General features: G+C 54.6%; 2 protein-coding genes across 5 annotated transcripts in view; both read left to right on the top strand.

The window, feature by feature from the left end:
* Positions 1–164: 164 nt before the first annotated feature.
* Positions 165–714, top strand: ADM5 (adrenomedullin 5 (putative)). The gene is made up of 2 exons (XM_039878716.1): positions 165–235; positions 447–714. Exons 1-2 carry the CDS (start codon positions 165–167, stop codon positions 712–714), a joined length of 339 nt encoding a protein of 112 aa, XP_039734650.1.
* Positions 715–1,394: 680 nt separating this feature from the next.
* The window catches only part of CPT1C (carnitine palmitoyltransferase 1C), a 15,489-nt gene continuing 1,148 nt past the window's right edge, over positions 1,395–15,735 (top strand). The window contains exons 1-17 of one of the 4 annotated variants that reach the window (XM_039878627.1): positions 1,396–1,646; positions 2,152–2,213; positions 2,337–2,483; positions 4,593–4,732; positions 5,976–6,147; positions 6,357–6,458; positions 6,545–6,682; positions 10,471–10,545; positions 10,785–10,892; positions 10,982–11,066; positions 11,391–11,586; positions 11,709–11,891; positions 12,408–12,513; positions 13,675–13,791; positions 14,270–14,434; positions 14,679–14,813; positions 15,448–15,600. In XM_039878627.1, the coding sequence (XP_039734561.1) occupies positions 2,343–2,483; positions 4,593–4,732; positions 5,976–6,147; positions 6,357–6,458; positions 6,545–6,682; positions 10,471–10,545; positions 10,785–10,892; positions 10,982–11,066; positions 11,391–11,586; positions 11,709–11,891; positions 12,408–12,513; positions 13,675–13,791; positions 14,270–14,434; positions 14,679–14,813; positions 15,448–15,600 (2,016 nt within the window). In that variant the 5' untranslated portion in view covers positions 1,396–1,646; positions 2,152–2,213; positions 2,337–2,342. Of the gene's footprint in view, positions 1,647–1,710; positions 1,960–2,151; positions 2,214–2,336; positions 2,484–4,592; positions 4,733–5,975; positions 6,148–6,356; positions 6,459–6,544; positions 6,683–10,470; positions 10,546–10,784; positions 10,893–10,981; positions 11,067–11,390; positions 11,587–11,708; positions 11,892–12,407; positions 12,514–13,674; positions 13,792–14,269; positions 14,435–14,678; positions 14,814–15,447; positions 15,601–15,735 lie in introns of those variants that run through there. The other 3 variants (XM_039878628.1, XM_039878630.1, XM_039878629.1) reach the window with 3 other exon arrangements.

The raw sequence follows: 15,735 nt of genomic DNA, 5'->3' as shown, positions 1-15,735 counted from the left end.
GGAACCCATCCGGGTTCCGATCCTGCCCTGGCGTGGTGTGGCCTCAGGCTCGAGCCCATTTTCCCCGCTTGGGAAGTGAGGGCAGGCCCCGAGAGAGCCTTAGCCCACGGCGGGAAGGCCTCTGCAGCAGATGGGTTTGGGGCATCTTCCCGACCCACCTCGCGATGACTGCCCACACTCTCCTGCTGTTGCTCCTGGCCTCCAACGTTTTGGGGCACCCAGACTCCGAGGGCAGGTTAGAAAGGTCGGTGGCGGCAGGGACAGGGCGAGGCCGCGAGTGGCGTGTACCCTTTTCGCGCCAGGGTTTCCCGCTGCGACAGAATGGGAGGATGAGATCCAAGCACGCCAGCCACCCCGCGGGGCTCAGAGATCTGGGTCTCCTGACCCCACCGAGCCCCATTTCTTGAGTGGCTTCCCTTTGAACCCGGTATCCCACACTCCCCCAGGCTGCTCGGGCACGATGTCCCCCAGCACCGCCAGCGCCGCTGTTCCCTGGGCACCTGCCAGATGAGCCGCCTGCCAAAGATTGTTTACTGGCTCAGCTTCGCCTCCACCAAGGAGCTCTCGGGGAAGGCTGGCCATGAGCCCCAGGACCCCCACAGCTATGGGCGCCGGCGGCGGCGGCGGCGACAAGAGGCCCTAGTACTGTTGCGTCGTCTCGGGGACCCTGGCCTGCGGCAAGGAGGCCATAGCGGGGCCCAGCTCCCTAGGTGACATCTGGCACGTCTCTGGGCCTCCCCTGGCTTCAGTCACCCATCTGTATATTAGGGCCACGACTGCAAGTTTCTTTTTCCCTGACTCCATGTGGGCTCACCCAGAGATCGCCTCCTCCCCGCCCCCACAGCTCCGGCTGTGACTGGGCTGGTTCCGGGGGGGCACACCGGGGCCAGCATGGGCAAAGGATATTAACGTCCGCAGTCGAATAAAAGGAGGGTTCCGTGACCATTTCAGCCTCCCAATCTGAGCCCAGTCTCTAACACATTCTCCTTTATCCTTGAACCTTTTCCCTCACGGAAGTCCCTCTGAGTGTCTAACTTGAATCCAATGCGCTGCAGCTGCACGTTTTGTGAGTGGTTTTGGTGTACCGACCGGACCCCAAAACAGCCCTTCTACCTCCCTGGGTGGTAGGGCTGTGATTCCCCACGGGCGTGATTTTACGTGTACCCAGAGGTAGACCGTGAGTTCCAAGCTGAGGGAGCTCCTTGAGAGACAAAGCGGAGTGGGGAGCCCAAGAACCTGGGGTTCGCAGGCGAGATGCTGCGTAGAACGCGGGAGGCCAAACAGTGGAGAATCAGGCGGAGTAGAAAGAGACTGGGCTAGGGATTGGACGGAGGGAGGGGATTGGACGCTGGGATTCGAAGGGGGCGGGGATAGAACGCGCGGATTGGAAGGGGCGGGGATAAACCAGAGACTTGGATACCCGGCGAGGCACACGCGAGCCAGAAATCGGGGTAATCGAGACAGAAATTGGATAGTCGGGGGGCGAGCAGGAGCTCCGGAGGCCCGTCGACCAAGTCGTGGACTCGTCGTTCTGGGATCGGACATATGCCACTGAGAGACGGGTCCAGCGCTCTAAATCGGGGGTTCGGGAGGTGTGCTTCGGCTTGGTTCCCAGGATTCGATCGGCGGACTCCTGACTCAGCGTGGTAAGTACCGGACCCGAGGGGCCCGAGTTCCTGCGGGGGCTGGGGGCCTGTGTCTTGGGTCGAGCGTGCGAGCCTCTCCATCCCTTGTCCTCGACGCTTGCCTCGGCTCACAGCCTCAGCATCCCTGGCTGCGAGACATGCGCAGTAGGGTGCTCCCTCCCCCATCCCCCCCAGCCCTGAGGCGTGCGGGGAAGGAGAAGGGGACGCCGGGCCACCCCGGAACGGATGAATTTATAGACAACCCCCCGCGCCTCAGCCCCGCCTTGGAATGGGAAGCGGAAATCGAGGGGACAGTACGAACAACGTCCGGCAGGTGTTCGTTTCGAATGGGTCTGGGGCTAATATTTTTCTCGAGATCTCTCAGTTCACCCTGGAAGGGTTTCCGCCTCCACCGCCCGGAATCTTGAAAGTCCTATGTTGCGGGGAGGCACTGTCCCCGCACCACGTTCTCAGCAGAGCCGCAAAAGGGGTTAACTCGAGTTACCCCTTCCGCCTGTGTTCACAGAGGTCCCCCCGACACCGGAGTCTCGGGCGGTATCTTCAAGATCCCTCAGGGGCTTAGGAAGGGTAAGCGGGCGTCCTGTATTCCTGGGTCAGCGGGAGGACGAGGCTGGGGCCCTGGACTCCTGGGTCTGAGGGAGCAGGGGCTAGAGACCTAGAGGATGACCCTCTGTCCTCCCACGCGTCTAGCGTGACATGGCCGAAGCACACCAGGCCGTGGGTTTCCGACCCCCGCTGACTTCGGACGGGGCCGAAGTGGAGCTCAGCGCCCCCGTGTTGCAGGAGATCTACCTGTCCGGACTGCGCTCTTGGAAAAGGCATCTCTCCCGTTTCTGGGTGAGGAAGGCGGCGGCTTTGTTTCCTTCCGGGAACCCAGTTACCTGCCTCTGGGATGCCTGAGGCTCATTTCCTGCATCCTGGTGGTCCCACTGCTGGGATCATATCACCCCCTTCTGGGAATTCCGATGTCCACTTCCCGGACCCCTTAAAGCTATTTCCTGGTCTGTGGCTCACTTCTGGGATCCTCGGCCTCACCTACTGGGAACCCCTGTTTACCTCTAGTACCCATTTCCTGGGCCTCCACTTTCCCTACACCCCCAAACGCAACTTCTACCCCAATTTCTAGAACTCAAAGTCCCTTTCCCACGGTGTACCTCTTATCTTTCCCTTTCATCTCCAGGCTAAAAACTAAATACTCCCCTTTCCAGAACCCCAAGGCCCAATGAAGATTTGGGGTAGCCCACACCCCAGTCCTGAAGGCCCTTCGGTTCTGAGTTGCAAACCTCCAGTGTCTGTATCCCACACTTCTCCATCACTGCAAACCCTGCCTCCCCGTCTCTGGTACAGCCCAACCCCGGCTCCTTGCCCTGGCTGGAGAACACCCACGTAGTTATATAACCGATTCCTTACCTGCCCCAGAGGGCCTGGTTCTACATCCTGAGTCTCCCCGCTGGTCACAATCTCTGTTTGTGAACACAGGTTTTGAGCACCTGTGAACTCAGCCAGGACCGAGTTTGAATCCTGGCTCTGCCACTTAGGAGTTGTGTAGCCTTGGGCGAGTGCTCCGCTCTGAGCCTCAGTTTCCCCACATGTAAAACAAGGGGCAAACGTGGCCCCTTCCTCACAGGACAGTCACGAGGATTAAGTGAATCTCACCTGTAAGCACGGAGCGAAGCGCCTGTCCCAGGGCAAGTGCGGACCTTTATCTTTTGATAATACCGTTTTTGATGCATTCAGCAAATTATCTGTGGAGCATTTGTTCAGGGCCTGGCACTGTTTGGGGCACTGGGGACACGGCAGGGAGCAAGGACAGGATCCTGAGCTCACAGAGCTCTCCATATAGTTGGAGAGAAGAAAAATAAGCATATATATGTGTATATGTACGTGTGTGTGTATACTTAAACTAAGATATAATTACATACAGAAAAATGCACAGATTTTTTAGGTGTACAGTGAATTTTCACAATACCTTTATAACCAACTCCCCATCAAGACAGCATTACCACTATTCTAGAAGGTTCCTTCAAGACCCTTTCCAGTTAGCGATCTCACTGCAAAGGCAGCCACTGTCCTAATGCCTCTGCTTCTGGATGGATTTTGACTGGAATTGCATTGTTGAATATTTTGACTGTCACCCCTGCATAAGAGTCAAGACCTTAAAAGAGTTAAAACTCTTTTAAGAATAGAAGGTCCCCTATGGTTAATGGCCCCCACCAGACCCTCACATTAGTATTAAATGACAATCGCAATAATGATCATTCTCTCCTATCACATAGCCACCTCTCTCCCTGACAGTCACTTGGAACTCTCATGTCTGATCTCGGAAGCTAAGCAGTGTCAGCCCTGGTTAGCAGTTGGATGGGAGACCACCTAGGAAGACCAGGTGCTGTAGGTGTAAAAAATAAAAAATAAGGAATCGTAAGCTGACAAGATCCTTGCAATCTGTGAGGTCAACCAAGGGTTGCCTCACCTAAAATAATAATAATAATAATAATAATAATAATAATAATAATAATAATAATGTGTTAGTTATCTTGGTCAGCCTCCTCTAGGAATCTGGTTAGTAACCCAGCATTTTCATTCATTCCTCCGTCATTTCATGGCCAGGTAGTCCCAGAAGGCCTACCAAGCTCCAGACCCTGCTGCATCTGGGGAATCATTTTGCCTTCAGGGTCCAGCTTGAGAGCGACCTCCTCCAGGAAGCCCTCTCTGACTCCCACGGGCCGAGCAACCTGCCATCACAGGGCTCCTGTGCCTTGTCCCACCGCCACTAGCACTCATTCTGGACTGACCTCCCTGAGCACACGACCTAGATCAATCTGTTCCCTGCTGGGTCTTGAGTACCCAGCTCAGGGCACAGGACACACTCGGTGCTTAATTGATATCTAAGAATGGTGCTTAGAGGATGGGATAACTGATTGAGTGGATGCCATTTCTTCCCCGCAGAATGACTTTCTCACTGGTGTGTTCCCTGCCAGCCCCCTCAGCTGGCTCTTCCTCTTCAGTGCAATCCAGCTCGCCTGGTTTCTTCAGCTGGATCCGTCCCTAGGGCTGATGGAAAAGATCAAAGAGTTGCTGCCAGACTGGTGAGCTCCCCGCTTTGGCCCAGTAACCTCCCTACTCCCTTTCCCTCCACCTAGAAAGCTTCTCTATCAGCGTGGTGTGCCTGCTAAAGAAAAGTAACCTCTGAGACTTTGGGACAGATTAATAAAGGTACAACATCAGTAAGAAGGAGGTGATTGCCTCTCTTCTCTCTGCACATTTTCCATCCTGGCTGCTTCTTGCTAAGGGGGATGGCGACACACTAGAAAATGTCCAGATGTGGTTATATATACTAACGAAAGCATGAACTCTGCTAGTCTACAGTTGTGCACTCTTAGGCAAGAGACTTCACCATTCTTAGGGGCAGAGTGTTCATCTGTAAAATAGGGATAAAAATAATTGCTTCTTAGGGTGGTTGGAAGGATTAAACCAAATTAAGCCTGTGGAATATTCGGTACGGTGCCAGGGGGTTATTAAGTGGGACTGGTTGTACTATCATAGTTCATCTTTGAGAAAGGTTTGGCCACCAGATATCCACGAAGTGGCAGGTTCTAACGCTTCGATTAGTCCTGCTGGAGAAGGCAGATTTTGTGCAGACAGCCCCAAAAGGCAGGTCACGGATCAGAGGTCGAAATTCCCGGGAAGACTAGATTTACCCAGTCTACAGAGGGGATGTGACTCGCCCCACGTCCTCCAGGTGGGATTTGCTCCCATCTCTGATTGCAACTTTGCAAACGTGTTGATTTACTGTAGCTTTAGACCAGTTTCCTGAACTTGAGTTTGTATTAGAACCACCTGGAAGGCTTGTTAAAACAGTAATTGCTGGGCCCCACCGCAAGAGATTCCATCTTAGTAGGCCTGGTTGGAGGGAGAGGCCAGGAATTTGCATTTCCGGCAAACTCCCTGGTGGTGCTGGTGCTGCTGGTCCACGGGCCACACTTTGAGAACCATTGCCTTAAAGTATAATTTGAAATCTGGGCGGAAAAAGTATCCCTTCAACAGAAATATCACCTATTAGGCATCTAGCGATTTCCAAGGGGAAGTGATTTTAGAAGCTGGGTGTCCCCACAGTCCTGGGGGTGGGGAGATTTCCTAGAGAGTATCATGCCCACTTTACAAATGAGGAAATTTGGCTTCTCTGACTCTACAAGTCTACAAGATAAGCCCCCAACAGCCAAAAGACCCGAGTCAGAGAATATTATTTAGGGCCGGGGCTAGGCAGGGATGAAGGAGAGGGGGGTTCTGAAGCCAGGAGACCCAGGCCCATCCTCTCTTCCTCTCTCCCAGGGGAGGACAACACCACAGGCTTCGGGGGATCCTGGCCGCTGCGCTGTTTGCTTCGTGTCTATGGGGAGCCCTGATCTTCACACTTCACGTGGCTCTGAGACTGCTCCTGTCCTACCACGGCTGGCTCCTCGAACCCCACGGGGCCATGTCCTCGCCCACCAAGACCTGGCTGGTATGTGGGGGGCAGAGCCCGGCTCAGGCTTCTAGGGGCTCGCTTCTCTGCCCCCTCTCTCTGGGGCTCCATCCCCCCCGCCCGGGGTCTCCATCCTCCTCTCCATAGGTCTCTGTCCCCGTCTCTCTGTGGGTTGCCACACACACCCCACCCTGGTCGCTGGCCCCAGTGAAGGGTTTAATGATCCACTAACCTTCGCTTCCCACCAGGCCCTGGTCCGCATCTTTTCCGGTCGCCACCCGATGCTATTTAGTTATCAGCGCTCGCTGCCGCGCCAGCCTGTGCCCTCGGTACAGGACACCGTGCGCAAGGTGGGCCTGGTACCCGGGGGGCGGGGACAGGCAGGCGGGGGCGGGCGAGGGGCGTGACCTACCCTCATTTCCGCCTCGCCCTTCAGTACTTGGAGTCTGTCCGTCCTGTCCTCTCCGACGAGGACTTCGACTGGACGGCGGCCCTAGCGCAGGAATTCCTGAGGCTGCAGGCGTCGCTGCTGCAGTGGCACCTGCGGCTCAAGTCCTGGTGGGCGTCCAATTACGTGAGTCCCCCCCATCCCGAAGGCAAAGGTTCTGAGCCCGCCCTCCCGCGAGTTCCACGCCCCGCCCCACGCCCTGCCCACAACCGCCAGGCCCTGCGGCGATTGGAGCCCCGAGACGGGCGAACATTCTGAGCCCCCCCTCTACTCAGTATTCTGAGCCCCGCCCCCCACGCTCCACTAATTTAAACGCCAGGATGCTCTGATATTCCGAGCTCCCCTCTATTCGCCAATATGCTGAACCCCGTCTATCAGGTGCCAACATTTTGAGCCCCGCACTCTATGCTCAGATATTCTAAGACTGACTCTCCAATAATCTAAATTCTGCCTGCAGGACCCGCCCAAACCTAGAGCTCCGCCCCCAACCCTTCAATATTTGAACCTGAATTTCAGGACCCACCTAACAATGTCGGCCCCTCCCCGGGACGGCCAACATTCTTAAGACCCACCCCCGCAGAATAGTTATATGTAGTTTTCCTCCTCTCTCTCCTCAAGAATACATTTTCCTCAATGGGCCTCTATTCTGAGTTCAGGTGCTAGATTATTTTACTCCGAGTTGAACTCCTTGGAAAAACGAGGCATAGAGCAAGTCGGTGATTTTCCCAAATCGAGGCTTACGAGTCTCCCACCCTGTAGGACTAAGCCATGAACAGCCGCTAGGCGGCGTGTGGAGGTGCAGGTGGAAGTGGCCATGGCCAGGCGGATGAGGCTGTGTGTGTCTGGAGTGTGGTCAGAGGAGGCTGCAGCTGAATAAGAGGATCAGGGCTCCAGGAGGAGAAGGTATTGGGGCTGAGTCGTGAGGGTTGGAGAGAATTTGACCCTGTCAGGTTGGTAGGAACGAACAGCCTGAGCCAAGGTGAAGGAGTAGAAAAGTTGTTAGGTGCGGACTGGGAGCAAGGAGGCTTTACTCTGGCTGGAACAAGGGCATTCAAGGGTGGTGGGGAGAGGCCTGGCCTCTGGCTGAGAACCCTGGACTTTGTCTTGGGGGTGCTAGGAAGCCAGGGGAGGTTTCTGAGCAGGGGAGAGGCAGAGCCAGCTGTGGGAGAAAGACTAGAAGGGAGACATTGGAGCCTGGGAGGCTGGAGAGGAGGCTGGAGTCAGGGTCCGGGCGAGAGGACAAGGCCTGAGAGGTGGCTGTGGGACAGAGGGACTGAGGCAGCGAGCATCAGGGGGCAGGAGGGCAGGACTCCCCCTTAGATAGGGAGAAGGGGAGCGGCTTTGGAGTCATGACACTGAGCTCCGTGGAGGCAGGTCCGACTGGCCTGGGGGGCCAGGGGAGACACCCTGGAGACTTGGGTGAGGGCTCAGGAAAGAGACTGAGATTGTGACTGAAGAGTGGGACCCTCAGCTCTAGAAGGAAATTGAAACATTAGACTTGGAGGAGAATATCGGAGGTGAGAATATAGAATGAAAAGGGAAGAGGGTCTGGGACAGAGCCCCAAGGGGTAACAGCACGGAGGGGTCAGTCAGGCAAGCTTGGTGGCCGGCACCGAGTCAGGTCTGGAGAGGCAGAATGGAAGCCAGGCCTTAGTTTTTACATTTTTTTTTTTCCTTCACGCTTGGACCAGATTCTGCAGTAACAAAACAAAACAAAACAAAACAAACAAAACAAACAAAACAAAACAAAATAAGTAAACATACAGACACACACACACACACACACATACACACACACACCGATGTATTATACCGCTAAGGCGTGCCAAATAGAACATACACCATTATCTTATGTGCAACGAAGGAAAAAAAAACACAAGGCCAACTAAACACACTGCTTTCTCATCACGCAGACTTTGTATATATAGATCGGTCCTCTTATTCACGATTTCGTATTTGCAAATTCACCTACACTGCTGAAATTTATTTGTAACCCCCACATCAGTACTGTGGCACTATCATGGGCACCCGTGGGCATGCGCAGAGCGGAGAAAAATTGGAGTTGCCCAGTGTGCACGTTCCCAGCTGAGGCCAAATAAGGCAACGCCCTGCTTCCTTGCTGCAGCTCTCGTCCTGCAAACACAGGTCCTTTTTGTGATCTACTTAGTTTCACATTGTTTGCATTTTTTTTTATGTTTTTCGTTGGTGATTTCGCTGTTGAAAAGGTCCCTCCAGTGTAGCGCTGAAGTGCTGGCTAGCATTCCTAAGACGTAAGTTGTGAGTTGCCTTACGGAGAAAACGCACGTGTTAGAGGAACGTCTTCAGGCTTGAGTTGTTGGCCATGACTTCGATATGAAAGAATCAACGATATGTATTAAGTAATGTGTCTTTAATCAGAAACACACATAACACCAGTTTATGTACTGATCGGTTGACGAAACGTGGTGACCGGAGGCTTGCAGGAACCTAACCCTCTATTTCCCCAGGAACAATGGTTCAGTATTCAATAATTCAGTGTTCCTGGCGACTTTACAGAATGTAACTACCATGAGGAACGAGAATCAACGGTATACGGAAAGAACGCACCTAGACGTAGATTTGTATCAAATATCACTCCTGAGCAAACTTAAAAAAGGAAGCCGTAGGTGTAATGGGCCAAGGCACCTCGAAGACTTTCACATTCAGAATCCGATTCTTCTCACTTGCTTTTTGATCAGACTTGTTCATAACTTCTTACTTTGCCCACAGCTTCATTCTCTGTCTTGTCAAAACCCTTGTGATGTAGCACTTCCCGAAAGATCCTATAACAGAAGCCATTGGTTTTGGAGTGGTACAGCGGCTGTTAGGAAAACCAGCCTAATTTAGACTTTGGTTTGGATATCTTCTAACCAGGTCCGATTCATCCCCACCTCCCCCACAACCCTCACCATCTGGATCCTGGTGGTTATAAACTTGCTCTATTACTGTCTCCAGGATTTTCTTTTTAAAATAGTTATTCGTTACACATATAATGTTACGGTATTATACATATGGTAAAAAAAGCCCAGATATTCAGTGTACAGCTTGATGAAATTTTATGTATGCATGTAACCATATAATCACCGCTTAGATCGAGGTATAGAACTTTTCTAGCATTTTCTGGAATCTTCTGGATTTTTCCAGAAGGTGTTATACATTCCCAGAGAATGACGACTGCGTCCCGCCTAATCTGAGTGTAAGGTATTAAGTACATTCGCAATGTCATGTAACCATCCCTATCTATTTCCAGAGCTTTCTCACCATCCCAAACGGAAACTCTGCCCGTTATGCCACACGTCCCCATCCCACTTAGCCCCTGTTCCACTTTCTGTCTCTGTATTTGCCTGTTTTCAATTTTTCGTGTGAGTCAGACGTTATTTATCCTTTTGTGTCTGACTCGTTTCACTTTGCATAATGTTTTCGGGGCTCATCCACGTTGCAGCCCATATAAGAACTTCATACCTTTTTAGATTAACATTCCATTGTATGGATAGACCACATTGGGTTGTCTGTTTCACCTTCTGATGGACATTTGGGTCTTGGTAGTATTTTTTTAAATCTCGGATAGAATTGAAAAACATATCTTATTGCACACCCGAGCTTTTTCACTTGGCAGCATACCTTGGTACTCACTCTGTCAGTAATATAGAAGTACCTTGTTTTTTTAACTGCTGTGTAATATTCTATAGCATGAGTGTAGTACGGTTTAGCTCAATGATCCCCCGTTGATGGATTTCTAGGTTATTGCTAGTTACTAACCACGATGGCCTCCTTCACTGAGCTCCACCCTCCCTGTCTGACATAGGAAAGTCTTAGGGATCCCGACCCTCCCACTCCCCCACCCACCCACCTTGGCCCAGCCCCCCCAATTGTGTGTCTTTCTGCCACACTTACAGGTCAGTGACTGGTGGGAAGAATTTGTGTACCTGCCCCGGAACTCACTGATGGTGAACAGCAACTATTACATGATGGTGAGAAGGGGCGAAAGGGGGGCTACGAGATGGGGAGGGGGTTGGGTTGGTGATTCCCAGGTCTAGAATTGAGACGTCTGGGTAGAATGTGGGGTGTAGGGTCAGTGACCCGAATCACAACCTGGAATTCATCGTCCCACCCTCCGCTGGGGTCAGTACCTGTGTTTGGTGTCACAGTCGGGGCAAACCTGACCCCAGGCGTTTTGCTGTCCCCCCGCCGGGCTCCCCCCCTCCGCCAGGACTTTCTGTACGTGACACCCACGCCGGTGCAGGCCGCTCGTGCGGGAAACGCCGTCCACGCTCTCCTCCTCTACCGCCACCGCCTGGACCGCCAGGAGATCCTGCCGGTAAGGGGGCCACCCGGCGGCCTGGGGACAGAGGCCGTGGAGCCACGCGGGTCCCGGAGAGTAGTTCGCTAGCCCATGGTCTCCTGCAGACTTTGCTGATGGGAATGCGGCCCTTATGCTCTGCACAGTATGAGAAGATATTCAACACCACCCGCATTCCTGGGGTCCAGAAAGGTGAGACCTCTTTCCCCGCCTCGCCGACGGGTGGCACAGTGTAGGGGCTAAGAGCGTGTTCTCTGGAGCCAGCGCACCTGGGTTCGAATCCCAGCTCCATCGCTCCCTGGCTGTGTGACCTCGGGCAAATTATCGCCCTCTCTGAGCCTCAGTTTCCCCATCTTTAAGACGAGATAATAAAGGCGCGTAGGGTGGTGAAGATTTAATGAGTGCTAAACACAGTGCAAGCCACGTAGGAAGTGACTAATAAGTGGTGGCTATTCTTATTCTTGTAATATTTCCGACCTCTCTTCCCCGCCACGTTTCTGCCCACGCCACCCCTAGACTACATCCGCCACCTCGGTGACAGCCGACACGTGGCCGTCTTCCACCGCGGCCGATTCTTCCGCGTGGGGACCCACTCTCAAAGTGGCCTGCTTCCTCCGCGGGCCCTGGAGCAGCAGTTCCAACGAATCCTGGATGACCCCTCCCCCGCCTGCCCGCACGAGGAGCATCTGGCGGCCCTGACCGCCGCGCCCAGGTGAGGGTGGGAGGTCAGGGGAACCCGGAGGCCCAGCCAATGTCTCCAAGTTGCAGAAGGGCAGGGTTAGGGGCCCCGTGGAGGCTGGGCAGAGTGGTGGGCTCAGGTACGTCCCTCAACAGGGACCTGTGGGCCCAGGTGCGGAGGTCGCTGAAGACCCAGGCGGAGGATGCTCTGGAGGCCGTGGAGGGAGCTGCTTTTTTTGTATCGCTGGATTCGGAACCCCAGGGACTCACGAGGGAAGACCCCGCAGCTTCCTTGGATGCCTACGCGCATGCCCTGCTGGCGGGCAGGGGCCATGACCGGTGAGTCAGCCCAGGGAGTGGGACTCGACCCTAACCCGCAAACAGAGCCCAGTATCCAGACCCAAGACGGGACCCCCTAGACAAGCCGACCCTGGACCCCAGGCGTGGGCATCTCCAGATTCGGGGCCTGGAGCCCTGGGGACCTCTCATCCAGATAAAGCTAGGTCCAGTCCCCCAGCTCTGGGACCCCCAGACAACTTCCCAGGTGCCTAGCAGGCATCACTCTGATTTCCGAGGCACCTGGGAGAGTCTCCCGAACCTCCCAGCACCCCATAAGCCTTGACCCTCTCTCTGCACATTCTCCCAACAACCTCCAGCTTTCTAAACCCCAGACGCGTCTCAGAGGCCATCCAGCACCACCTGCCGGAGACCCCACCCTCTTAGAGATCCCCACACCAGCCCCGATTCCCAGAAAAATGTCCCCACCCTGAAACCCCCACAAGTCCAGCGGAGGGCACCCCAAGTTCCCTCCTGGCCCCTACTTTTTGGTGACCACTTTGAACCCTCCCCGCACAGCTGGTTTGACAAATCCTTCACCCTCATCGTCTTCTCCAATGGGAAGCTGGGCCTCAGCGTGGAGCACTCCTGGGCCGACTGCCCCATCTCAGGACATATGTGGGAGGTAGGGCAGCCAGCCCGCCCCCTATCCTGGGGACCGCCACCCCCATCTCTGAAGACCTTGGGGTCAGAGGAAAAATGGAGGCTCAGAGAGAGGCAGAGACCGGACCCGGGCCACCCAGCAAAGGATGGGGTCTGGGATTATGACCTTCCTTTGACGAATGAGTGACTGGGGCTCAGAAAAGGAAGGTGCTTTGCCCAGAGTCACGGAGCCAGGAGTTGCACAGCGAGAATCTGAATCGAGAAGCTCCGAGACCAGAACGTGCGACTTTTCAACCACATTGCACTGAATCAAAACCATCTTCCAGCACTGGCCAGATGCGTGACCCTGGACAAGTTACCCCCCTCCTCTGAGCCTCAGTTTCCCCCTTCGTCAGGTGAAAGGGTTGGATATTCTTTTGTCTTTAAGTCCGATCCAGTACTGAGAACCTTCGTGTCACCATTGTCTCTATTTTATTCGGTCCCTAAATCGTAGGGGGTGGTGCCTGCACCCCATCGGGTTTCTGGTCTAACGTGGTGCCGTGTGAGGGGTTGGATGGGGCCCACGCTGGGGATCGGGCATGTGCGAGGGGAAAGGGGGCCCTTCCAGACCCGGGGGACAGCCCCAGATCAGCAGCGACTCTTCCGGGCCTGTTTCTCGTTTGTAAAATGGAAATGATTTCTCTGATGATATCGGTAAATGAAACTCTCAATTCAGTTCAACCTCAGACCCTTCGGACAATTCATGTCAACGTATCTCTTCGTAGCGACTTTGCATGAAGAGATGTCACGTAGAGTAATAATATAAAGAGAAATGCAAGGCCGGAGGGTAGTAGGTACTCGATCAGGGCCAATTTAAAATATTTAACAACAATAAAAAGCAGTGCGTGGGCCCCCCTCAATCAGAACCATGCTGAGGGGTGCCCCTGGGGAGGGCTGAGACAGCCATTGCTGGCTCTTTATCTACCTGTCGGAAATACGGGGTCAGTAAAGCACCAGTTGAGTATTAGTATCAGTCCCGCTCTCGATGAACTTGAACCTGAGAACCTATCTGTGAACATCAGAGATTTCTGCTTCTCAGGGACTGCCCCCCACCCCCAGAAGGGACTGATAAAAGAGGTCCCTGGTTAGATGGCCCTTGGGCCACAGGGGAGAAGGGACTGTGACAGCCTCCGTTTGCACACAGTTCACTCTGGCCACAGAATGCTTTCAGCTGGGCTATTCGGCAGATGGCCACTGCAAGGGGCATCCTGACCCCTCACTGCCCCGGCCCCAGCGGCTGCACTGGGACCTTCCAGACAAGGTGAGGCTGGGTTTCCAAGTCGCTCCTCCAAGTCCCCAAATTCTTGGCTTTACCCCTAAACTTAAGGCCACCCCCAACCTCAAGATCAACCCCATCCCCTACTCCATCCCTAACCCCAACCTCAACCTCAATCCAGTCCTACCTCAACTTGAGCCCCAACCCCATCCGTACCCCAAACTCATCTCTGTCCCTCCATCACCAGACCTATATTCAGTCCTGTCTCCGACACCAAACCCATTTGCAACCCCAGCCCTGACTCGTCCCAACCCCATCCCCAACCCCAAGTCCATCCAGACCTTCAGGGCCATGCCTTGCTCCTTGAACCTAACCCTTCAGCTCCGTTTCTTCCTTTGTCCCCATTTCCATGATTCACCCCAAGCCTAGCTCCATTCCCATCTCCACTTCAGCCCCGTTCCCAGCTCTAACCCTCCCCCCATTTCTGCCCCCGCCCGCTGTTCCCTCTGTCCTTCTCTGGCAGGTCCATCTGTCCATCTCTCTGGCCCTGAGGGGAGCCAAGACCTTATCTGGAGACATCGACTGCCACGTCTTCCCCTTCTCCCATTTTGGCAAGAGCTTCATCAAACGCTGCCGCCTCTCTTCGGACAGCTTCATCCAGATGGCCTTGCAGCTGGCCCACTTCCGGGTCAGTGGGGTTCCCCGCCCCCGGCCCCCCTTTAGGACCTCGCATCCCTAGTCTCCCAAGACCTGCTTCGTCGGCCCCTTTCTTGACCCATCTCGGCCTTGCGGGCCCGCCATCTTGATTTCTCTCTCCCAGCCCCCCATTCCTGGGGCGAGGGGAGGAGACTGGGGGTCCAGCCAGAGGGCGGTCAAGTCTGTGAAGACTTCCTGAGCTCAGCCGACAGGCTCCTCTTCTCCTCGTCCCCCAGGACAGGGGTCAATTCTGCCTGACTTATGAGTCGACCATGACTCGCTTGTTCCTGGAAGGCCGGACGGAGACGGTGAGGTCTTGCACGAAGGAGGCCTGCAGCTTCGTGAAAGCCATGGAGGACAAAGGGAGGACGGTGGGTGTGGGCCCCGTTCGAGGCTTCAGGCGTCTGCACATCCTCCCCCATCCTTTTGGAGACATTTATGGAGCTCCTTGGGAGGGCCAGGCCCCATAATGGGCCTTGGGAACAGGGAGGAACCGAGCCTGGTCTCTGACCTCATGGAACTCACCGATGTGGGGGGGACAGAGATACTTCAGCATAGTGTGAAACGCGCTCCGTGGGGGGTCACACAGGGCACTGGGGGAGCCCCCTAGAGGGAGCCCCGGTTCCACAATGTAGCTCTTTGATTATTTAACCTCTGTGTGACCTGTGACTTCCATTGGCACCATTCCTCACGTTCCCTATACGAGCTCTCTGCTGGGAACACCCCAGGCACCGCTGTCCTGTCCCCACCACTGCCTGTGCGGTTCACTGGAAGGCGTTTCAGGAGAGTCAGACGGACCTGGGAACCCATGATTCTGCCTTGCTGTGTGGCCCTGGGCAAGCGACGTCCCCTCTTTGAGCCAGAGTCGCCTCTGTAAAATAGAGTTGCTATCTCTGCCTTGCAAGGATGTTGCAAGCTGGGTTGAGGCCAGGGGTGTGTGACAGGCCCCAGCAGTAAGCCCATTTCCTGTTTTTCCATGACCTGTGACCTCCCCGGGGACCCCAGGACCCACAGTGCCTCGCCCTGCTCCGCTTGGCGGTGGATAAGCACCAGGCTCTGCTGAAGGCAGCGATGAGCGGACAGGGGGTCGACCGCCACCTCTTCGCACTCTACATCGTGTCCCAATTCCTTCACCTGCAGTCGCCCTTCCTGGACCAGGTTGGGGTTCAGGGAAAGGGTTAGAGCGGGAAATGAGCAACCATGGGAGAAGGAAGGCACTTGGGGGCAAGGAGGGTGATGTTGGAAAAGGAGTTAGTTATATGCAGACGAGAGAGTGAGGGTTTGGGGGGCAAG

This window comes from Pteropus medius, unplaced genomic scaffold, assembly GCF_902729225.1.
Source record: "Pteropus medius unplaced genomic scaffold, Ma_sr-lr_union100, whole genome shotgun sequence".
Classification (NCBI taxonomy): domain Eukaryota; kingdom Metazoa; phylum Chordata; class Mammalia; order Chiroptera; family Pteropodidae; genus Pteropus; species Pteropus medius.
This window is presented reverse-complemented; position numbering and strand designations above follow the sequence as displayed.

Excerpts from the sequence above, each read along its gene's own strand:
- ADM5 (XM_039878716.1), top strand. The coding sequence starts at position 165 with ATGACTGCCCACACTCTCCTGCTGTTGCTCCTGGCCTCCAACGTTTTG. Across the intron at positions 236-446 it reads CACCCAGACTCCGAGGGCAG|GCTGCTCGGGCACGATGTCC; the intron begins GTTAGAAAGGTC and ends ACACTCCCCCAG.